General features: G+C 32.6%; 2 protein-coding genes and 1 long non-coding RNA gene across 9 annotated transcripts in view; 1 reads left to right on the forward strand and 2 right to left on the reverse strand.

Moving 5' to 3' along the window:
- The window catches only part of LOC131948678 (zinc finger protein 883-like), a 62,896-nt gene extending 37,944 nt beyond the window's left edge, over positions 1–24,952 (reverse strand). The window contains exon 1 of the mRNA XM_059310323.1: positions 24,858–24,952. The gene's annotated coding sequence lies outside the window, so the exon portion shown is untranslated. The remainder of the gene's footprint in view (positions 1–24,857) is intronic.
- On the reverse strand, positions 286–4,002 carry LOC131948676 (zinc finger protein 420). Its single transcript, XM_059310317.1, has 3 exons — positions 3,927–4,002; positions 1,737–2,807; positions 286–347 (listed from the first exon to the last, which is right to left on the reverse strand). The coding sequence occupies exons 1-3, from the start codon at positions 3,934–3,936 to the stop codon at positions 286–288; spliced, it is 1,143 nt and encodes a 380-aa protein (XP_059166300.1). The 5' UTR covers positions 3,937–4,002.
- LOC131948680 (uncharacterized) lies at positions 7,618–11,489 on the forward strand. Of its 7 annotated transcripts, none has more exons than XR_009388051.1 (5): positions 7,618–7,761; positions 10,148–10,265; positions 10,433–10,575; positions 10,951–11,015; positions 11,335–11,489. It is a non-coding gene; the product is annotated as an uncharacterized LOC131948680 (long non-coding RNA). The 7 variants fall into 7 exon arrangements; XR_009388050.1 differs by lacking the exon at positions 7,618–7,761 and adding an exon at positions 7,778–7,954; XR_009388052.1 differs by lacking the exon at positions 7,618–7,761 and adding an exon at positions 7,778–7,943.
- Positions 24,953–25,483: the final 531 nt, after the last annotated feature.

Genomic DNA, 25,483 nt, shown 5'->3' on the forward strand with positions numbered 1-25,483 from the left:
ATCTAAGAAATTATGGGAGAAAGGAAAAATGGATACCAGGTCAAATTGTTCAATGTACAGGACCTGTGTCTTATAAAGTAAAAACAAATGATGGACTTATTGTCCGTAGACATGCAGACCAGTTAAAAATAACTTGTGCAGATAATAAGTGTGAATCTGTCAATCCCACCAAATCTGATCAGTTCACACCAACTCAGTTTGTTCCACAACCAAGTTCTGTTGACATGAGTGAACCAAGTTGTCTAGAGTCAGAAAATGTAAATTCTAGAGTTAATGGTTTAAATCCTAGACCTCCTGAGATAGAGAATCCAGTTGGTCAGAATCTTGGGTCACCAAATCAAAAGCCACTGAGAAGGTCAAGCAGGACAATCAAAGTCCCAAATAAGTTAGACCTATGATTTTAAAGGTCAAAAGGACTTTGACATCATTGTTTTGTATTTAATTATGTTGTAACATATTGTGCATTGTTTGTAAGGATGTAATCTACCATAGTGTTCATGTTACAATATAATTGGTGATTTTAGGATACTATCAATTGTTCCATTGAGAGATGTGTTATTGTGTTCTAAGGGTAAAGGGATGTAATAGATTGAGATAATTGTGAGGTCAAGGGAACTCACTCTTCTGTATTAGTATTATATTTATATTGTTATCTTGAGTGATGTCCCTTACATGTTTATGTGTATTTTGTGTCTCTCGTCACTTCCGTCCTCTCTCTGGTACCATCATGTAGTTAGACCCAATAAACGTTTTATATACAACCACATGCTTCTATCGTCAATCTATTATAAGTGGTTAGTATTGTTATATGGGTAATATAAAGGATGAGATTTTAGCCATCATATTTAAAAAAAAAACGAAATAAAGCTAGCCATAACACCTTGTACAAGATAATAAATGTGCTATGGTGATTCATGACATCCATTCTTTCCATGTAGTTTTCTTTCCATTGTGTGAAATGTCTAGATAGCATATTAATCATTAGTAATACTTTGTATGACAAATAATACTATGAAGAGTAGTATATCTTGTATAACAAACATTAATGGTGTGTTTTCAGCCTACAAAATGTGGTATTAGTAAAAAAAAAAGCAATAACTTTATATATAGATAATTAAAGATCTTTGTGAAAGAGAATTTAATGACAAACAACACATTCAAGTCCTTGAATAAAAATTTGTGTGCATAGATAAACTAGATTTTGAGGAAACGTTTGTAATAAATGTCAAATTTATATGGTCTCTCTGGTATATGAATATTTTTATGCTCTGATAAATCACCTTTATGATTAAATTTTTTATAACACACATAACATTCATATAGTCTCTCTGGTAAATGTATATTTTTATGGGTAGATAGAGTACTTTTTCGACTAAATTTTTTATGACACACATCACATTCATAATATGGTCTCTCAGGTAAATGAATATTTTTATGTCTAGATAAATGACTTTGATGATTAAATTTTTTGTGACACACATCACATTCATATGGTCTCTCTGGTAAATGAATATTTTTATGTTCTGATAAATTATGTTTATGCCTAAATTTTTTATGGCACACATCACATTCATATGGTCTTTCTGGTAAATGAATATTTTTATGTCTAGATAATCTAGATTTAAGGGCAAAACTTTTATAACAAACATCACATTTATGTGGTCTCTCTGGTAAATGAATACTTTTATGTTTTGATAAATCACTTTTATGATTAAATTTTTTGTGACACACATCACATTCATATGGTCTCTCTGGCAAATGAATATTTGTATGTTCTGATAAATGACCTTTCTGACTAAATTTTTTATGGCACACATCACATTCATATGGTCTTTCTCCTAAATGTATCTTTATATGGTTTGCTAAATGATTTTTAATATATTTTTTATGACACACATAGCATTCATATGGCTTATTAATTCCAGAATGAATATTTGTGTGTGTGGATAAACTAGACTTTGTAGTGAACTTTTTAGACAAACTAGACTTGTTGTATACCTGTTCTAGGTTTATTTTGTTAATTTGTTCAACATGACTGATCTTAACAACTTCTTGCTGATGAAAATCATGACCATATGGATTCACCCTTGTGTGAATGTTTATGTGTTGTTTAACATGATCAAAATGGAAAAATCTTTGACAACACATATCACACTTGTATGTCTTCAGTCCCTTATTGCTAATCAGATATTCTGTTGGGAGATTATCAATCAATTTTGTATGCAATAACTTGAGTTCTTTTAATTCATTCTGAAGATTTGATTTTAAAACTGCGAAATTTTCTTTAAAATCAGTTGAATCTGGTGGGGAAGAAAGTTGTTGCTGTGCTTTGAAACCATTTTGTTGTTCACTCTCCAAAGATGAAATTGTTAATATCTCAGGTTTTATATCTTCAAAAATTGAAAATGCTGTTGATTTATTTGGTTTCATGTCTTCAGAAGATGAAAATGATGTTAGGTTATCTTGTTTCATCTCTTCTAAATTAAACAAAGGCTTTGTTTTATCAAGATTTTTATCTTCTAAAGCTAAAAATGGCATTGTTTCCTCCAAGTATTTGTCTTTAACAGTTGAAAATTGTGTTGATACATTTTGCTTTATATCTTCAGAATTTGAAAAGAGTGTTGATATATTTGTTTGTACTCCTTCTGAACTTGAAATAGCTGATGTTTCATCTGATTTAATGTCCATAAATGTTATGATTTCATCACTCAATTCTTGTTTAACCATATTTGAACTCTCCCAAACTATACCATTATTGTCCTTTGTGTTTTCCATAGCTTTAGATTCATGAATTATTGCAGAAAAAACTGAAAATAAAAATAATCTTGATTAGAAAACCAAATTAAAAATAGTATTTGAAAATATATTGATTGCATTTATAAAAATGTTTAAATATTTATGTCTTAACTTTACACTTGCTTAATTTTTTTTTTAGAATTCATACAGATCTAAGAGACCTTAGACCCTTGCTCTTTTAGTTCAACCTTTATTAAATAGAAGAAAAAAATTCCTCTTCTCCTAATAAAGCTAGATCCATAAATTTAGTACCAATGGAAAGCTTAATGCCCACAAACTCATATGGTTTAGAGATAAAATACTCAAAAATGTAATTTTCATACTTCATAATTTTTTTTTCAATTTTGTTTTTAGATGTTAATGATAAATTTGACTATCTGAACTTGGCGGGATACAGGGCAGATGAAGTAAAGTTCATCTGTTTCTTTGTCCTAAGCATATGAAGGCATAGTGTTGTCAGAAAAATGCTCGACGAGAATCGTTTTTATTTAAACAATAAAAACATGTTGTCTGAGACTTGGCGGGACACTGAAGTAGAGTTGGATAGGTCACCTGTGATATCATATATGAAAGGTTAGTGTGGTCAGACCTATGCTCAGCTGAAATCGGTGTTTTAAAAGATAAAAAACGTCTTTTTGAATGTGGGGTCTGGTTATTGTTATTTTATGATGATAAATGACAGACGTAATGTTATGGATGACCCCCAAAACCTACAGTTATCCAAGGGATGACCAGGTAAGTCTAGTTAATTATTAATAGTCCTGTTATTTTATAATTTTATAATTTTAAATTAATAGGCCTTGATGAGATTTTCAAGAAGGGCTATGAGTTGATAAAGAAGCATTAATATTAATTAATAATATTAATAGGCCTAAAATAAGTATATTTTGAATATTTTCGGATCTTTGTTATAAAATATTGTAAATCTATAAGTCTATTACCTACCTAAAAACCTATATTTACATATTTAATGGTAGATTCTAATCTAATAATAAAAATAATAACTATCAATTTTAGTTTTAGGTACTAAAAATTATTTTAAAATAGGCCACAGCTAGTACTAGATATAGTAATTATTTTCATTTAGTAATGTGACAGAAATCCTTACCCTACCTAGATCTAGTACCTACCATAGTCCATATGCCTACGCCCTGACCCTAATTTGAATTTCTAACTATATGCCTATTAAATCAAAATGTCATAAAACAAACTTAGACGTATAGACTAGGATCTAGTTTTCTAGATCTAGATCTCTATAGTACTCTATAATAGTCTATACCAAATTTTTTTTACTGTGAAGTGTAAAATTTCTATATTTAATGGTAATCTATTGCTTAAGGTACGTAAAATCAGCCAAGACTAGTAATGTGAAAAAAAGTTGACATATTAAATTTATGATTTCACATTTTTAGGAGGATTTAAGTTTTGAAAGCTACATAAATGTTTCAAAGTTTCATGTAACTGTTTTTAAATAAATGTATTAAAACTTTTCAGTAATAAATAAAGACTAGATCTAGCAATGTTTACATCCACTGCAACCAAGCTCATTTATTTTAGCAATCATCTTGTTTAAATTTTTTGGCTAAATTATAATTAGAGATTCAGGGGAAACCACTCTAATATACAGGTGGCCGCTGTTTATATAGCAAATCTTGCTCGCAAACACTGGTGTTTAAAGCTAATTTCTGACCTATATTGATATATTTAGCCATTGCTTTATTATTCAGTAATCTATAATATTTGACAAAATTATATCATAATATACATCTATTAAAGTCTTAACAATGAGGCAATTTTTTCACATTACCAGCCTCGGAGCATTTTACGCACCTAAAACGATAGATTACCTGTAGATCTATATTAATCCTAATATATAAAAGTCCATTTTCGCACTTTTCGCTCTCTCTCTCTCTCTGTCCGCAAGTTTTTTTTAGGCGATTGTGATCAGAATGTTCAGCTAAATATGGAGAACTTGTGGATAGTGGCTTTTGTTGAAAATAATATATATGGTGGATGTTATAAATGTATTTAATGTATTATCTTAATTTTATTTAAAGAAGGGAAATACAATTTAAGGCATATTCGAATGTAGAAACGCAATTTTAATAATGCAACCAGAAAAGCATTTATTGTTGTCAAAAGAATGAAATAAACAATGACTTCACATGTGACATCTTTAAACTTTGGAAAGAACACAAAACAGTTCAAAACTAATGGCATCATCTTCCAATTTTAGTATATAAAGAAATGAACTATTTCATTCAAATTTGATTTAGATCTATAGATCTAGATCTACTTATCGGGGCGTACGCTATGAAATGTATACACTTTTACTTTTATCGGCTAAAAGTAATACAAATTACTTAAAGTAATAATTTAATTCTCTTATTCAGACTTAATCAGTGTGTTCATTTAATATGGTGTTGTGTTGACAAATATATACTAGCTGCATCCCGTGCTCCGCCACGGTAAATCTTTTTTAAATGTACCAACTTGGGAACAGAACAAAACTAAACACAACACAAACGAAAAAACAAACACAACACTCATAACATAAACACAATTTAAATGCAATCATAAAGGCATATTGTCAAATCGCGCCATTTCCGGTGATTTGCACCCCCCTCAAACTTTCGATTTGCACCCCTGTCCCCCCACCCCCCACCCCCCCGCCCTAAAACTTTCGATTTCAACCCCCCCCCCGTCGCATATTTTTTCCAACCAACTTTGGCGCCCCCTAAGGTCGGCACCCGGGGACATATGCCCCCCCCCCCCCCACTCGCTACGCCTCTCCTATAAAACCCCTAGCTTGTCCGCAAACCGAAAGATAGAATAATAATTAGTAAACAGTATAAATAATAGGCAGTATTTAAAATATCCGTGTTTTACCTACAATAGTTCACTTTATCCATTCACGCATTTTTTTTCCAGTACTTTAAATTTAAAAAAAATTACAATAAAGTTTCATAACTAAAACCATTGCGCACCTAATGAACGTGATGACGCGTCGATAATAGTGCTGAATAGTTAATTAAAAATTATAAGTCTTAGTAATAAACAGTAGGGCCTACATTTAGTGAATAAAATAAATAAAATATTGTCTTTTATCAATCCATGCTAATTATTATTTTCAAACAATAATTTCCATTACACATCCGAATAATTTGCATTCACATTTTGCTAATTATATTATCGCAACACTAATTCCTTCTATGACGAACGTATATTTGCATTCACATTTTTTATTAGTGTGAGTTTAATGTATTTTTAAATTACCTCCTTTGTCAAAATTAGAAAAGAGAGTTAAATTAATTTGATTTTTCTACCGTACTGTTATTATGTTATAAAAATGTATCCACTTTTTCTGGGAATATTAACGAAAACGATATTTGACATTGATCCTTTTAATATGTTTTAGCAATGTGCGTGTATTTAATATTCTCTTTTACGTTATGCAAAATTGTACAAACAGTGGAAATTATAAAATAGCTCTATGCCGCTATATAAACAAACCCTACTCTATTACTTATAATAAGACACTGCGGTGCACTGAAAAGCACAGCATGGTGCGTAGTTTACTTTTATAGTCCCAAAATCTATAGCGATGACAGACTGACACACGCTCAGCCCGCTTATATTATAGATAGGCCTATAATATAGTTTTTCTTACTAAATCTAAAATTTACGCAATTTTCAATATAAACATGACCACTGAATAATAGACATCCATATTTAATCCATTAGGCACTAATTTTGAAGTTTTTAGTTCATTTTAAACTAAATTACTTAATTTAATATTTATTGACACTCACTGCCATGGCCAACACATCTCTCCATGACAACTCTTCTAACCCTTGATGCTAAAGAAAACCACAAATCAGGTTAGACTTTTTAAGTGGCCATGCACCCAGAGTTCCTCACTAGTGATCTCAAATAGCGGTCACGTGGTTTTTAAAAAATAAAAATAAATTGGTTGTGATATGAGAGCTGATCTTATAAAAAAAGTGCCGACAATATTTGCTTTCTTTTTACATAGACTGATAGACTTAATAATGCTTTACTTATATGATCATTTTTTTACCTACATAGTTGATATTTTTCAAATTCTATTAATTTTAATGAAACCAACTTTTAAATTTAGCCTCCGTTCTCCAAACCAAATTTTAAAATGCTTTTGTGGCAACTGAGATATTTAAACAAAAACCATAGATAGTGTTCTCACAACCAGCTGTCCAACATTTGTCAATGTTTTTCTTTACCTTAATGACTTTTCATGTGTTGATCTAATTAATCTTTAACCAACATGGCGCTACTAATACTATAATGTTTTGAATTTTATTCAATCGCCGAGAAACTTTGGGAAGTCGTTGAGAAAATTGTCAAAGAAGTATTTTTTCCCAGGCATTTTTCATGAAAAGGTGCCTAAAAGAAACTCTGAGTTTTGGGAAGGTTGCTGCCATTACATTTTTATTTTATTTCTGAGGGCGTTGACCCGGCAGCAAGGTGGCGCAGTTTGCTGCCCAGAGTTTCCCAGCAGCTATCTTTGCACCTGACATCCGAAGATTCGGTGTCTGGTGCTGTGGGTAAGCGTTACTGCTTGATTCAGTCATCAAATTGCAGCCGACACCTCGGCGGTCGTGTAACCTGGTGAGCCCCGGGCTCCCCCATGAGCACTACGGCGCCTATATTCGTTTTAATGAGCGCCATACACTAGGGATACGTCGGGATACTACGGTCAATTACTAAATCGAATAAAGGGTGTCCTCCAGCGCATCAGCAGTAGTAACGGTTGGGCCCAGCGGCTACCTGAGCACCCCATGCGGATCATCTCAACGACAGAATCGTTGAGCCTCTCTCCGACTGTGTCGCTGAGAATAAAACCCTTTGGTGGTTTCTCAGTCAACACTGTCGTTGAAAATAAAACAATAATTAAACATGCTCTCCACAATTAGGAAAGCATAAACTGTAGGTGTTTTGAAGCTAATTTTGTTTTGACGAGAGCTAGTCCAGATCTAGACTAGATCTACTTGATCAACGATTTACACTGATGTAAAACCTACGTAAATCAAATCTACAAGATCAGGATTTACATTTAGATCTAGAAATCTACATTATTGACTAGAGAGAAAAAGTTAAAAGTATGCCTAGTGCGTCGAAAGTAAATAATAGAATCTAGATCTAGAAAATCTAGAGTCTAGTAATTTTTCAGTAGCACTGTCTAGATCTAGATCTAGTCTTGATTGACTAGATAGAAAGATAATTATTTCTGTGGCATAGCTGTCCTTTAGCATTTAGGATCTAGATCTACTCAATTTTAAATCTCTTCTATTTCAAATTGTTTGTAGATCTATATCTACAAGATTAGGCTTAGGTCTAAAAATATACTAAAGTTAAAGCTACACAAGTACACATCATTCCTAATAAACTTAATGCCATTAATGGCTAAAGGCTAAAATTCACTGAGCATTGTTGCACTTAAGACTTAAACGTAAGGCCTAAATACTAAATAAAATTATTACGTTAGCTTAATTTTCGTGACAGCTTTTCTCTTCTTTTTTGCCATGCTTAATTTAAGTCACTTTCATGTGCTGGTAGCTTAAAATAAAACTTGTTTAGGAAGTTTATTTCTTTCTCCCTTTCATAATGCTGCAAATATGAGTAAGACGCTTATTATTATAATTAAATAGCTGCGATAAATAATCATTTGCATCTTTTTGGGGGTATTTCTTTTACATGAACTGTGAAATACGGTATCTCAAATTTTGCGCGTAACTCAAAGCGAAATATTACTCGCTCAACTGCTCGTATTTAAAAAATCTGGTATGTCGAGGCACTAGAATGTTGAGGTACCACAGGATCTACTATGCATTGAAAGAAAACATAAATTAATTATAGAATAATAGGCAAATATAGTAATAAAGTAGGCCTTATAGTAGTTATAGCTTTAGATTTTATTCAGCCTACTAATAAATAATTAAATAGGCCTAAAGTAGTACTAGATATTAGTTAAATCACTAGTATTGTGTAGGGTTATTTTTATTAAAAAAACAGATCACATCTTATACATTAAGGCGGGCTCAATAAAATAAAAATAATTTATTTAGGACCTAGGCCTATCTTTTGGAGATCTAAAATTCTAAATGAAAAATAAATTATTAATTAGACCAACAATAGGCATAGTATGCTAAATCTATTTTAGTATTTAAATTTAAGGCTCGGCCATCTACTAAAAATTTTATAAATGTCATAAAATGGCCTACTTAATTATAATTACTAATTACTATTAGTAGTATTAGGCCTAAGTTTAAACTAGAGATAGCCTATTTTATTAGTAGAAAAAGTATTAGTCATAGTTAAGATGGTATAGCCTTATGTAAATTAATGTAATCAGTGTTAGATATTATGATATCGATCAAGCAATTATTATATAATATCGGAAAGGGGCCTAGCACTCTCTTAGTCATTAGTCTATTAGGTCTTACAAGTAGTTTAGCCTATTTATATATTATAGGGCCTATAGGCTGTTATTTAAATTAGGCCAAAGGCTTATTAGGAAAAGGCTTAATAGGCTTTAGTTTTTAATTAGGCAACAAGGCAGAGGCTTAATGTTGCTTATAGATTTAATTTGAAATTATTATGATATACGCTACTCTGCGACTATCACTATAGACTGCTATAGAGTATACTATAGCCTAGGCCTATCTAAATAAAATAATTCAACTCACTTAGCTTACTATAATTTTTAAAAATGTTTAGTTAAGTATTCAGCTCTCTATGTCAGCTAAGGCCCATAATTGTAATTATCCTACTGTTAGATCTATTAATTATTTAATAATTAGTAGGCCTAATTATAGGAATTAGGTCTGATACATTAAGTCCTATACATTGGTCGTAGAGTAATACTATTGGGCTAGTAATTATATACAATATCTATACAAGCCTACTTATCGTTAATTTGGAAGTCTTTGCATTGACCTTAGTTTTCAGATGTAGCAGCCTAATTTTTATCAGATTATACCATAAAATCAAAAGTAGACTTGTAGATCTTTTTAAAACAAGGCATGAAATATTAATTTAAATAATATAAATTAAACAAATAGCCTAAATAACAACTACACAAAGTTAAAGTCTTAATAACTTTTTATAAAGGTATCTTGAATTTCAACTGGAGGTAGTTTTGATAAATATTAGTATTCTGAACATTAAAATAGGTAGACTTAACATACATTTGTTCTGAAAACATATTTAGAAATTGGTTTTAAAAAATGAGGTTAGGATTGGGGTGATTACTAGTTGAGGATTAGATATGATATTCATTGTGTTTATCCATGTTGTAATTTCTCTTTTACAGGTTCATCAAAAAAAAAGGGAAGATCTGATTTTTACCAGTAATAAGACTACAGCATACTAAATGACACAAGATGTTCTTTCTCTATTACCTCTTACATTTGACATAAAAGTAGGAAAAGGTATGACAATTATTAATAAGCTGCTTTAAATTTTATAATTTGTTTTTTTATAACTTAATTGTACCATTTTTATTTCCAATAATGATAAATATAATTTAGTGTCATTTATATTTTAAAATATTTATATTATACTAGATATAATTTACTTCTATAATATTACTATCCAGGTTTAACAGTCTATGCCTACATCATAGATCTCCAGGACTAAAAGTACACAAAATGGCAATCAGTATATCACAAGTGTAATAACACATGCATCTAATCTGCTTCAGTGGCGAGAACTGGGTGAATCCTCTCAAACATTAATCAGGTAAGTTATCACAAGTTTGCTTTGGTTTATTTTGAACATGTTGATTGAGATAGATTTTTATTTGTATAAATATTGTATTTAAAAAAATATTTTACCTAGTAAAACCAAGTCAGTAGTGATGATTGATACAATATCATTATGTATTTTTTTAAATATTTGTTTTGCAAAATATGCTGATTTGCAGGAAGGATATATATATATATATATATATATATATATATATATATATATATATATATATATATATATATATATATATATATATATATATATATATATATATATATATATATATATATATATAAAACAGTATCATTTAGTGGTTTGTCTTACAAATTTGAATTATTTACTTAATCTGTCTTAACTGCTCAACAGGAACTAGGCATACCTAATGAGCGTCAAGCTGATACAGTAGATGTACAGAAGAGTTTATACACAAGGTAAATATTGATAAATTTTAAGTTTTCTTTTTTTTAAGGATACATGTAGTGTTTTGGGAGAAAGGAATTAAATTATTTAAATTAGGCCTAATAGTTTATTTCTCTAGCTTATGTTTCACTTAAAATAACTTAAATTTTTCCCCCTTTATCACTAAAGCAAAATTTTATAGATATCTATGCCATGATTTATCCCATTCAATCACTTTTTTCTTGTTTTGTTTTGATGTATTAAACTAATTTAAACTAAAGATTTTTTTTTTTTTTGCTAATTTTATTATTTCAGATGGATGATTAAGAAAATCATTTTGTTTTGTTTCAGGAAGTGAAAAGTGATGTAAAAGGCAACTAATACTTCCATCTACCATAGTTAAACAAGAATCTGCAAATGGTGATAATTGCAATAATCTTGATATATTAATGTTTGGCTTTATAATTATATGCAATTGTTTCATAAATAAATTATTTCTCAAAATTTGATGTATTTGGTTTTCTTACTTCGTACATAAGATGCAAGTGATTGAAAGCTGAAAAGGGTTGTATGTAGTTATAGTATTCCCAGCACAAGTTGACATTAAAACAGCTGAAGCCCTTTAAAAAAAAAAAATAAAAAAAAATAATCTAGGAATGCTGTTTCTATTAGCTGAGCATATATTTGGAAAATAACTTAATTGTTTACCAGAGAATACTGTGACCCAGTTTGTACTCCAGGCAAAAAGTGTCTATGGTTAATATTATTAAGTTAAAGAAAAGTATCAAACAAACAGGATAATATTAATAAGCAAGACCTCCACACTAGAGAAGTATGGAATGAGTGTTGCATGGAATTCAAATCAACTTTGATGTTGCTAATTGCTACACTGGCCATAATTGGCCTACATTGATTTTTGCTGAGGTAGGCAACTGTTTTTGTTTAACTTTAGATGTCGACTAAATAAAGAAGAAAACTGACACGCCAATACCAAAATCAAGAACTTGTAAAGTTCGTGGTTGCTAAACCGAGAAGTCCTGAGTTCAATCTCCCGTGTAGATGAGGCTCTATAGTTGGGGATAGCAACCTATCTTGGGGATACAACACTTGTTCTTGGATTGACAAAAGATAAGAAAAGAAATCCAGAAAGAAAAGCAGCTGAACGAAGAAGAAAAAGGCTGGATATATTCGGTATCAACTGTACAATTTTAACAGACACACATTTCAAACTACACATGCATTTCAATGACAAAGTTCAGTGAAGCCATAATGTTGAGTTTGACTGAATGAAGAACGATATTGTTATTTCTAGCAAAGTTAAGGTTTATTGTCTTAAAGACATTGTCGTGGATTGATTTAGACTAAGACTTCCCTGTTAAATAAGCCGACAACGATGGCTCTTTTTATAACTTGTATGAGATTAGATTACCTACATACATAAGGCTACACAGTTTGGAATCTTGGCTTTCTAATAGTGGACCTGGCTACATGACATTACCCCCACCCCGTCAATTACCCCCCCCCCCCGGAGGAGACCCCCCCTCTCCCGTATTTACCCCCCGGGGCAATTACCCCTTGTCAATAACCCCCCTGGAGAATCCCCCCCCCCCCCCCCCGGCCTCAAGTTATGATCCTAACTCAAACTCTATACCTATGTATTTCCTTAATCCTAATCGATAAAAAAAATGACCAAACCCTAAGCATTCACCTCAGCCTAAAACTTAACACATAATCAAAACCAACCCTAGACTTAGGTTTCAGCCTAACCTTGACCATAACACTAACCCTAATCCTAGCCTTAATCCTAACCCTGACCATAACACTAACTCTAATTCTGAATCTAACCCTAGCCCTAACCTTAGCCCTAACGCTAACCCTAACCTTAGCCCGAACGCTAACCCTAACTCTAGCCCTAACTCTAACCCTAGCCCTAACTCTAACGCTAACCCTAACCATAACCCTAACCTTAGCACAAACGCTAGCCCTAGCCCAAACTCTAACTCTAGCCCTAACCCTAACCCTAACCCTAGCCCTAACGCTAACCTTAATCCTAACCCTAGCCGTAACCCTAACCATAATCTTAACCTTAGCCAGAACGCTAACCCTAACTCTAACCCTAGCCCTAACGCTAACCCAAACCCTAACCCTAGCCGTAACCCTAACCATAACCCCAGCTGTACCTTAAGAGGTGTGTGCGTGGGGGGGGGGGAGATGTCCTCCTTGGCGGGGGGTAAATGACAGGGGGTAATTGCTTCAGGGGGGGGAGAGAACTAATAATCTGTAAGTCCTACTATTCAATACATTTGGTTAACACAATGTCGTCACACATGTAAAACAAAATAAGCAGTGTTTTTATTATTTGTATCCTTAAAAAATGCAAAATAAATGCTACGCCATTAACTCAACCCTCTTTTTTCTCGCTACATATCGTCACATAAAGCCACCGCCCAAAATGATGGTGACGTCAATATACAATCATAAAGTGGTCACCCATTAACCACGACTCACTCTTCAGACGATTTTGCACCAAACCCCCCTTCTCTAATTGTAACAAATTTTCACAAAAAGCCAGATCTTCGCTCCCCCCCCCCCCACCACTCTCTTTAAAAACACTACACCTCAACACATAACCCCCTCCGCCGTTCCCCTGAAACTGAATTTTTACTTTCTCGTATATACGAAGTATAGAGAAAGTCTTGTAATCGTGCAAAAAAAAAAAAAAACGAGATTTTTTACAAATCTCGACGTTTTACACCTCACTGATACGGAAAAACATAATTTTGCAATCTTGTCCGTATGTCTGTGTCTGTGTGTGTCTGTGTGTAAACACGATTACTTGAGTACCGTTACAGCTAGGTTGATGAAATTTCATATATAAGTATTTTATCAAAATCATAGATCCGTATAAACTTTTGAGTGATTTCCGATAACCGAAAGTGGTACTTTTTCTACTTTGAATTTTTCAAAAGCCTATAACTTGAGTACTATTGCAGATAGATAAATGAAATTTCATATGTAAGTAAAAGATCTAATTCTCTACCTTCTGACAAATTTTGAGTAATTTCCGTTGACAGGAAGTACTAATTTACTAATTTCTCAAAAAACGCACGTAAATTTATAAAGTACTAATAATGTTGCGCACTATTATGCACATCTTTATTTGACGTTCACTTGGTGTGCGATTCTTTTTTCTACGAGGTTTTATTCTATTTTAAAAAGTTTAAGTATTTAAAATGGATTAAAAATCATGTCTATATCCCGAGTTGCCATTCCCCGTAGTGTTATATTAGAATATTCGAGAAAGTTTAGGGGAGATCACTCCCGGTTTATTATAATATGTACTGACCTCGATAAACATTGAGTTAATAAATGAATTAATACCAAAAGCAATCTTTTAAAGCCCGAAATAACGGATGAAAGCAAAAATGTGTCGTCACACTTTCCGATCATCCCTTCCCATAAATGAAAAAAAAAAGCCTGAAGATACTAAAGGAGAGTATGGATGTTGATGAAGGATCCCAACGTTAAAAATTAAAGCAGCGCAAAATTTCAGGAATCCATGTTACATATTATTATTTTCCGTAGGTATAACAAAGGTATTTACATTGTGTTTTATATTTTACGAGCCGCTATCATACGCCGCTATTTAGTTGTTTCATTTTCTACTTTTCAGTAATTCATAATTTGTGAATTTGACAGTAACAATGCTGCCACTGAAAATATTTGCTTTAAAACACTATCAGTAGCTCGTTAAGGACGATAACCCCCCCCCTCCCCACCCTCCTTTCCCAAAAATCCTACCCCCCCCCCCTCCTCGTGAAAGCAGCCCCCTCTGAGTTACCTCCACTAAGTTTAAAATCGTTTCAAACTAAATTATCTGCCCCTAATAGCTGTCACTAAACCCGGCTCTACGATTGTAAACATTTAGCTTGAACCACAGCTCACCAGACCATGTAGGGATGGGGGTGGTAGGGATAGAGAGAAAGAGAGGGGGCTGCTAGGGGCGCTTACAGCTTGGTGTTTTCTATGGTATCCATGAAGAGAATTATTTATATAGAAGAAATATATATTAAACCAGCGTACCCGTCCCGCGCGTTGCTGCGGTCTCAGAAGACAGACTGACGCAATATTTTAAGAGGATTCCATAATTACATTAGCAATCACGTATTTTTTTACGCTTGACATTGATTTCTAAATCTAAACAATTTAAATGTAATCAAAGCCGGTGTTATATTGCTTTCATCATAGTTGTTGAGGCGCAAATTCTACCGCACACAGTAGCCCATTGTATCCATAATGTATCGCACTCTTTAAAACGAACGTAGGCGCAATAGTGTTTATGAGGGACCCACACAGGGGCGCTAGACCACACGCCAGTGGTGCAGTAGACAAAAAAATTCCCTACTGTAGGGCGCTCTTTTAAAACTCATAGTGTTCCTCCCGAAGCCAGTGGCGCATCGGGTCATACGAATTGTCATCGAATGTCGTGTGCCACAGGGTCAATATTGTAGAGTGCTCTTTAACACAACCTTAGGATATCTCAGGGCGCCAAATCGCATCCTGCCGGGGCGCCGGCAGACGCGCCTGATTCCATATAGTCAAAAATTATTGTTGCCCATCGTGTCTTTAGTGTATAAATTAAAAAAAAAAACGAACGTATGCGTCATAGTGTTCACATGGTAGCACGGGGCGCTTCGGGTTACGTAATATCCTGTTGTTGCTTTTTTACCTTAGCCCCCATGCAGTTTTAATATCGCCGCCCTGGATTTTCAGGCGCCAAGCCGCGTTTATTAACAAAAATCGCACCCTCCAGGGAAACGCCCATAATAAATTTTAATTTTTGTTTTCGCAGAAACCTTTTCGTGAGTGTTTTCATTAACTCTCGAAAGTTTAACGGCACTCAGATAAACGATGTCAAACAGCATCCGTTTTGTTTTTTACAAACTGTGTAGAGAAAAATTGCACCCTCCAGAAGCGCCGCCCTGTTAAAATAAAAAAAAAATAACCTCCCCTGAAGTTTTATGGCGAGCGGATGAACGGGATTGAACCGCAATCTTCTTTTACGTATATATACCCTATATAGGGATCTATATATAGAATCGATTCGCGCCCTGCTGGGGCACCGTGCTTGTGAAATATATCCAGTGGTATTCTTAACTTAAGTTGCATGGCCATAGGATGAAAGGTGTAGTGCTGCTTAGAGGACATAAACCCACAAACAAACAAGCAAAACTTCATATATATATATATATATATATATATATATATATATATATATATATATATATATATATATATATATATATATATATATTTATTTATTTATTTATTTATAGCTACATTTGGTGACTTCCCATTTTCCCCAATGGCGTCAAATTTTGCACATAATCCACCTATTAATTCATGTGAAAAAAAAGCATCGTTTTCATCGTAAATTATTAGATTTTGGTATCAGCCTCTCTCCGGTCGTCGCTTAGCAAATCTGTTATCCAAAAATTCAACAAGCATGTATTCACCTGTACATTTTGCAGTTTGTGTCATCTCCCCTCACCCCCCCCCCCCCCCCCCCCTGAATGATAGTTTTTAAACGTGCACAGTTAATTGTATATTTTTTTATCTGCAGTCAGTTATTAGTACAGTTAACTCTCATTAGTCATTTATTGAACTGGCAAAATGCTTACTTCTTCTATATATTTTGCTATTTTTCGCCATGGTGTCACCCCCGAAATTTTGCCACCTTGCGCAGTCCTCAGCCCCGCCCCCCCCAACCTTGTGACGCCTCTGGTTAGGGGTACTACTTGAGTACAGTAAATATGTATATGTATATATATATATATATATATATATATATATATATATATATATATATATATATATATATATATATATATATATATATATATATATATATATATATATATATATATATATATATATATATATATATATCGGGGGGGGGGGTATAGCCCCTTGGCACACCTTGTACCTACGCCACTACATAATCATGTTCTTAAGATTATATAGCACATTCTATGTATAAATTCGATAAAAATAGCTATTACGTATTCTGCAATTTTATATTTGTAATAACATATTGTAAACGAAATGAGTCTTAAATTCGATTAAAAAATGGGCCTTTATATTATGTATTTTTTCTATTTTGCAATCATATCATGTATTACTTGTTGTATAGCCTAGATTCTATAATAATATACTAATATATTCTATATTACATAATCCTATATTATATCGTTTAGTAATCTCTACCCTAATGTTTTCTATATACCGAATAATCAATATTCTGTAATTCTAAATTGTGTATAAATTAATCATACAATCTCTAAAATTAATCATAACTATGATCACAATTAAATTCAGCAATCCACTGTATTAATTTATATTGCTAAAAATAATTTAATTTTCAATTTTAAAGACAGAAGATACATTTTTTATAATATTAATTATTATTAGCTCTGTAAAATGAATGGTTGTTTAATTTTTCTTATATTAAATATTTTAAGCGATTAATTAATCGAAATGGTTTTATTCCGTTAGCTAGTTTTTACAGTTTATAACTATAATTAGAGTCTCAACGACAGAATCAAATGAGAAAAAATCTATAGCGTTATTATATACTGACACTGTTGATAAGCCACTCAACGACAGTGTCGTTGAGAATAGTGTAGGATCGGCTGACCTGAGTGCACGAAATCGTTGAATAAGAGTCCTGCAGAGTCTTGATTCAAACTGCAACAGGGGCGGTTTTCGACACCAATCACTTGAGTATTCTCCAATAGGCATAGGGTTGGCCTCTACATTCGACGACTAAACAGAACCACATGTTGCATCTGGCTACCTACGGTGGTGTAACCAGTCACTCCCGCGAAGGTGGTCGCCAAAAGGTATTCAACCTCACTATTACGGAAGATCATTAACGTACACTCAATGCTTTCATACGTGTGGAGCGATAGTGTGAACCAACCCGCGCCCCCGCAACAAAGATTCGAAAAATAATAGCAGTGTTGTTGTTTACATTTTAAGTAAACCTATCCTACTTGTAAGAAACAAGATCACACAACTAAAATACACAATTGGTAACGCGTTGATGAAACCCTTACAAAAATTGCTTCGCTACCATGGTATGTATAGACTAGATCGCAGCAACGCGGACGGGTACGATAATTAGTATAAGCATTCTTTAACATTCAACGGTGATCGGGAAGGAGATTTTGATGTCTATGATGGAATTCTTAAATCTCATTATTTGTAGATATGCCTAATGGGTCAGTAGCTTAACCTTCCTAAGAATCAAACATACAGACGCAGCTAAAGTAGATCTTAATGAACGTATTAATCATTTTACAAAATTAAAAACATGAAAAAACACAGATCTAAATAAATCATGAGAGATTTAAACAAAAAAATTTGGTTAGTGGCGTCACAAAGTCGGCAATTACCCTACGTGTTTACTAAAGGTGTCACCCTATCGTCCCCAACAATTTAGCATTTTCGGTGGGGTGTCACCTCTCTCTCACTAATCGTTTATTATTTTAGCTGGATACAACTGACAGTAAATTGTACAATGTTTTGTCATGGTGTCACGCCTAAATGTTGACATCCGATGGGGACTGCAGTTCTGACGCCGCCTTATGACGCTACTCTGTTTTTTACTTAAAAATAAAAATTAACTGTAAGACTGTAACATTTTTACGAAACTACACAATAATATAGTATAAATACACAATAAGGACGTATAAAATATAACATGTAGGCCGAATTAATATTTATATTATTTAAAATACTCTTTTTTAAGTAGCAGTTAAGTTTAATCGTTTAACTCCATTGTAGCATGACGGATGACGAAGAAGGCCCAACGATAATTTTTGCATAGGGGCCCGAAAATCCTAGCTACGCCACTACTTCGAGTCAATATTGTAGGGTGATCTTTAAAACGAACGTAGGCGCCTTAGCGCCTGATTCGATTTAGTGAGCGGTTATAAAAACCCATTGTATCCATAGCCTAGCGCACTCTTTCAAATGAACGTAGGCGCCAACGTGCTCTTAGGGGACTCCGGGGCGCTTTAGGTCACGCAAGCGCTGGGCGCCTGTTGCAGTTTTACCACTGAATATAGTATTTTTCCTTACCCAGCTAACGGATACCAAGTGCTAAGACAGCTGCTCTGGAACTCTGGGGCGCCAAATCATGTATGGACAAAAAACCAGACTCTCATAGTCGCTACCTATACATTTTTTTTTCGAAGAAACCTCCACCGGAGTATTCTCATCAACTCCCCAAATTTTTATGGCACTCGGATGAACGGTTTCAAATCGCATCAGACTTTTTATATACCGTATTATCGAGAAAAATATCGAACCTTGCCGTTGAATCGCCCTTGTAAAATTGAATTCCCCCCCCCCCCCCCCAACATACACAGAGAGAAACCTATTCAACAACCTTAAAGTGTGAAGGTGAAAGGTGTAGTAATGCCAATCAACAAACAAACCCACATACATTAATTAATTTATTTATAGATCGGTCTAGATCTATATAATATATCATAACAGCCGATCCAATCATAATAATAAATTGTATCTTCTGTCTTAAAAATTTAATCATTTTCAGCTACATTAATTAATACATTTTGTTGCTCAATTCAATTATCATAATTATGATTAACTTAATGAGTAATATAGATTCTATCTAATTATTTATAGAAAATTTAGAATTACATTAATTAAAATATTCAATATAGAAAAATTTAGAGTAAATATTTTTTCAATGATTCAAATTAACAAATTGTACATTTAAAATGTTGGTGTTTATTAGTGGTTAGTATTATTGTATGGATAATGTAAAGGGCCGATTCTAGTCGGAATAAGATACGCATGCGATACGCATGCGCAATGGAGAGAAACTACGACTTAGCGGCGATGTTTTCGATGGTACTGCGCATGCGTGTGTTTACAACCGCAGAACCCTAATACCAACCCTAATCCTATCCTTAACCCTATCCCTAATCCTAACCCTAACCCTAGCCCTAATCCTATCCCTAACCCTAACCCTAGCCCTAATCCTATCCCTAGCCCTAATCCTATCCCTATCCCTAACCCTATCCCTAATCCTACCCCTAACCCTCATTCTAGCCCTAACCCTAGCCATAGGTCACTGCGCATGCGCATAACTATCTTTTGCCGAAAAATCTTATTCCGAGTAGACACTTCGTAATGTAAAGGGTAAAAATTTAGGCATCATATTTTCCAAAAAACTTGAACAAAGCTAGTCAAAAACACCTAGTACAATATAATAAATGTGCTATGGTGATTCATGACATCCATTCTTTCCATGAAGTGTTTCTTCCTTTGTGTGAATATTTAAAAATTATCATGTTAAATAATTTTTAATAACTTTTTAACTTTGTTTAAATTTCATGTTTACAACATAGATGCACACAATTTAAAAACATTAGTTACAAATAATACATTCATTTTTATCTTATCTTCAAAATGAAATGTCTAGATAACATATTTGTAATACTTTGTATGACAAATAATACTATGAAGAGTATTATATCCTGTATGACAAACATTAATGGTGTGTTTTCTGCATCCACAATGTGGTATTAGTACAAAAGCAATGATTTTATATACAGATAATTAAATATCCTTGTGAAAGAGAGTGAAATTTTGTGTGTGTATGTAGATAAACTAGACTTCCGAGCAAACTTTTTATGACAAATGTCACATTCCTGTGGTCTCTGGTAAATGAATCTTTTTAAGTGTAGATAAATGACCTTTATGATTAAATGTTTTATGACACAAATCACATTCATAAGGTCCTTTCTCCTGAATGAATCTTTTTATGTCTAGATAAATGACCTTTATGCTTAAATTTTTTGTGACACACATCACATTCATATGGTCTCTCTGGTAAATGAAAATTTTTATGTTCTGATAAATTACCTTTACGATTAAATTTTTTATGACACACATCACATTTATATGGTCTCTCTGGTAAATGAATGTCTTTATGTGTAGATAATTGACCTTTATGATTAAATTTTTTATGACACACATCACATTCATAGAGTCTTTCTCCAGAATGAATCTTTTTATGTGTAGATAAATGATTTTTATGATTAAATTCTCTATGACACACATCACATTTATATGGTCTCTCTAGTAAATGAAGTAAATGAATATTTTTATGTTTTGATAATTGACCTTTCTGACTAATTTTTTTGTGACACACATCACATTCATATGGTCTCTCTGGTAAATGAATATTTTTATGTCTAGATAAATTAGATTTAAGGGCAAAACTTTTATGACAAACATCGCATTTATGTGGTCTCTCTGGTAAATGAATACTTTTATGTTTTGACAAAGCACTTTTATGATTAAATTTTTTGTGACACACATCACATTCATATGGTCTCTCTGGTAAATGAATATTTTTATGTTCTGATAAATGACCTTTCTGACTAAATTTTTTATGGCACACATCACATTCATATGGTCTTTCTCCTAAATGTATCTTTATATGGTTTGCTAAATTATTTCTAATATGATATTTTTTATGACACACATAGCATTCATATGGCTTATTAATTCCAGAATGAATATTTGTGTGTGTGGATAAACTAGACTTTGTAGTGAACTTTTTAGACAAACTAGACTTATTGTATACCTGTTCTAGGTTTATTTTGTTAATCTGATCACCCTGACTAATCATAACAACTTCTTGCTGATGAAAATTATGAACATATGTATTCACCCTTATGTGAATGTTTACGTGTTGTTTAACATGATCAAAATGGAAAAATCTTTGACAACACATATCACACTTGTATGTCTTCAGTCCCTTATTGCTAATCAGATAATCTGTTGGGAGATTATCAATCAATTTTGTATGCAATAACTTGAGTTCTTTTAATTCATTTTGAAGATCTGATTTTAAAACTGCGAAATTTTCTTCAAAATCAGTTGAATCTGGTGGGGAAGAAAGTTGTTGCTGTGCTTTGAAACCATTTTGTTGTTCACTCTCCAAAGATGAAATTGTTAATATCTCAGGTTTTATATCTTCAAAAATTGAAAATGCTGTTGATATATTTGGTTTCATGTCTTCAGAAGATGAAAATAATGTTGGTTTATATTGCTTCAGCTCTTCTAAATTAAACAAAGGCTTTGTTTTATCAAGATTTTTATCTTCTAAAGCTGAAAGTTGCATTGTTTCCTCCAAGTATTTGTCTTTTACAGTTGAAAATTGTGTTGATACATTTTGCTTTATATCTTCAGAATTTGAAAAGAGTGTTGATATATTTGTTTGTACTCCTTCTGAACTTGAAATAGCTGATGTTTCATCTGATTTCGTGTCCATAAATGTTATGATTTCGTCACGCAATTCCTGTTTAACCATAATTGAACTCTCCCAAACTATACCATTAGTGTCCTTTGGGTTTTCCATAGCTTTAGATTCATGAATTATTGCAGAAAAAACTGAAATAAAAATGATCTTGATTAGAAAACCAAATTAAAAATAGTATTTGAAAATATATTGATTGCATTTATAAAAACGTTTAAATATTAATGTCTTAACTTTACACATGCTTCATAGTTTTTAGAATTTATATAGATCTAAGAGACCCTTGCTCTTTTATTTCAACCTTTATTAAATAGAAGAAAAAAAATTCCTCTTCTCCTAATAAAGCTAGATTCATAAATTTAGTACCAATGAAAAGCTTAATGTCCACAAACTCATATGGTTTAGAGATAAAATACTCAAAAATGTAATTTTCATATTTCTACCTAATTAAATATTTAATTATTATATATATCTCTATACCACTAAAACTCAAGTTTGTTTACATGTTTGAATATTTATTTGTTTGTTTTTTTGTTTGTCTGATTGGCTACTGGAGAGAAGCTGCACTATGCGAAGAGCTGTAAAATAGTATGTAGGTAAACAAAAAATATGTTTTCAAAAAGACTGTTAATCAAAAATTTATTTAAAGAAGTTAATTAATTTATTGGTTTATTCATTGGTGGATTAACCACATTAATTATAAAAGTTTCAAACAGAGGCTTTACTTTGACTGAATAGTGACGTCACATGATTTGTTTACTTTTTACATCAGCAATGGCGGCTTCTATCGAAGAAGATTGTGTTCCCATTCCAATGTTTAATGCGTTCTAAAGCTAATTTTCTGTCGGCTATAACTTTAACAATACGTCAGTTTACTGTATATATTACGTTCCAACACTTATACCAATTTTCAACTGTCTTTTTCATTTAGTTTTACAATAAATTTCTCTAGATCTACAGATCAGCTGTCAAAGGAAGAAAAAGTTATGAATCTAGATCTAGATCACTAGACTTTATGTAAATTCTAGATCTAGACTTAATGTAAATTCTACATCTAGAGTCTATTTCAGGCCTTCATTATTTTATATAAATCTCTGTTTGTTTAGCTATGGAATTGGCTAATTTAAGATAAAATTTAATTTGAAAGTTACTGGACTTAGATCTAGATCTAGATAGGGCCTATGCGCATAAATCAAGTTGCATTAGGAGCCTTATAGTATTAAGTTATACCACAATAAAACATCACGAGTCTAGGCAGCTAAATTGTTAGTGTAATAGGCTTTATGCGGGTGGCACAGGTTCTAGACATATCACGAAAATGTTAAATTTATTTTTTTTTCAATTTTTTTTTTAGATGTGAATGATAAATTTGACTATCTGAACTTGGCGGGATACAGGGCAGATGAAGTAGAGTGCATCTGTTTCTTTGTCCTAAGCATATAAACTCTGCTGTTTAAAGTTAATTTCTGGCCTATAGGCCTATTGATATATTTTTTAGCCATTGCTTTATTATTCAGTTATCTATAATATTTGACAAAAATATATAATATACATCTATTAAAGCCTTAACAATGAGGCAACTTTTTTTCACATTACCAGCCTCGGCGGATTTTACGCAGCTAAAACGATAGATTACCTCTAGATCTATATTAATCCTAATATATAAAAGTCCATATGCGCACTTCTCTCTCTCTCTGTCAGCAAGTTTTTATAGGCGATTGTGATCAGAATGTTCAGCTAAACATGGAAAACTTGAAGATACTGGCTTTTGTTGAAAATAATATATGGTGGATGTTATAAATGTATTTTCTAAATTTTATTTAAAGAAGGGAAATAAAATTTAAGGCATATTCGAATGTAGAAACACAATTTTAATAATGCAACCGGAAAAGCATTTATTGTTGTGAAAAGAATGAAATAAACAATGACTTCACATGTGACATCTTTAAACTTTGGAAAGAACACAAAACAGTTCAAAACTAATGGCATCATCTTCCAATTTTAGTATATAAAGAAATGAACTATTTCATTCAAATTTGATTTAGATCTATAGATCTACTTATCGGGACGTACGCTATGAAATGTATACACTTTTACTTTTATCGGCTAAAAGTAATACAAATTACTTAAAGAAATAATTTAATTCTCTTATTCAGACTTAATCAGTGTGTTCATTTAATAATGGTGTTGTGTTGACAAATAATATATATAGGCCTATAATATATAATAATGTAGGCTCTATCTAGAGGGCCTATTTATTATTTAAGTTGGTTTTTCTATAATAATAATTTAAGCTATTTGGTTATTTCTTTGCTTTGTCACTAGATCTCTAGTTTTGACCAGGCTAACAAACTAACACTAACTAGATCTAACTATTTTATAAAATATTTTTCTCCAACTCCAACATGTTTAACACCAAATACTGCCAAATAGTAAATAGGCCTGTGGCCCTATGGCTATGCGGCTATTCACTTGTTCACGTGTGTAAGCTTTAGTATTAGTAACAGTAGACCTTTCTTATCTGATGTTGTAATTCGTAAATGATCTTAAAACACTCCTAGTCCTAAAATTAAATTTTTTTTGCGATGTTTGTCGTTTGAGATACAAAACTTGGGTCCCTATCTTGAATATTTTTTTAGAGTAATCTCCCTTGAAGACAAGAGTTCCCAAACTACACCGCGTTTACACTTACGACATGCAGTCTATACTATACATTTCTAGATTCTAGTTGTTTTTAGCGCAATGGCGTTTATTAACCCGTCATTTCTGTATGGATGGATGGATGGATGTCCGCAGCTTTAAGTCGTATCTCCTCCTCAACGAAGCAATATCGAGGACGAGTTCCAAAAGCAAAAATGTTAAGCAAGTTCCGAGGATGATTGTGGGCCAAAAAAATTCTCGGAATTCCTTCCTGGATTTCCCGGAAAAGCAAAAAAAAAAAAAGCCTTTAAAAAATGCAGTTTTTTGCCCATACCTCGGCAACCAGACAACTTAGCGACTTGAAACATTTACCATTCGATTCCTGCCATAATTTAGAACAATATTGCCGAAGAAAGTTTTCAAAAATATCCTTTCGTTCGGTCAAAAAATTTTTTAATACATTACAGTACAATATATCAAAATCGGCAGTGAAACGCG

This window comes from Physella acuta, unplaced genomic scaffold (genome assembly GCF_028476545.2).
Source record: "Physella acuta isolate Inbredline_101_S28 unplaced genomic scaffold, ASM2847654v3 ptg000657l, whole genome shotgun sequence".
NCBI classification, from domain to species: Eukaryota; Metazoa; Mollusca; class Gastropoda; family Physidae; genus Physella; species Physella acuta.

Coding starts and splice junctions, on each gene's coding strand:
- LOC131948676 (XM_059310317.1), bottom strand. Junction 348..1,736: donor GCCAGAGAGACCATATGAAT/GTGATGTGTGTC, acceptor TGACCTTCTCAG/TGGCTTTTGATTTGGTGACC.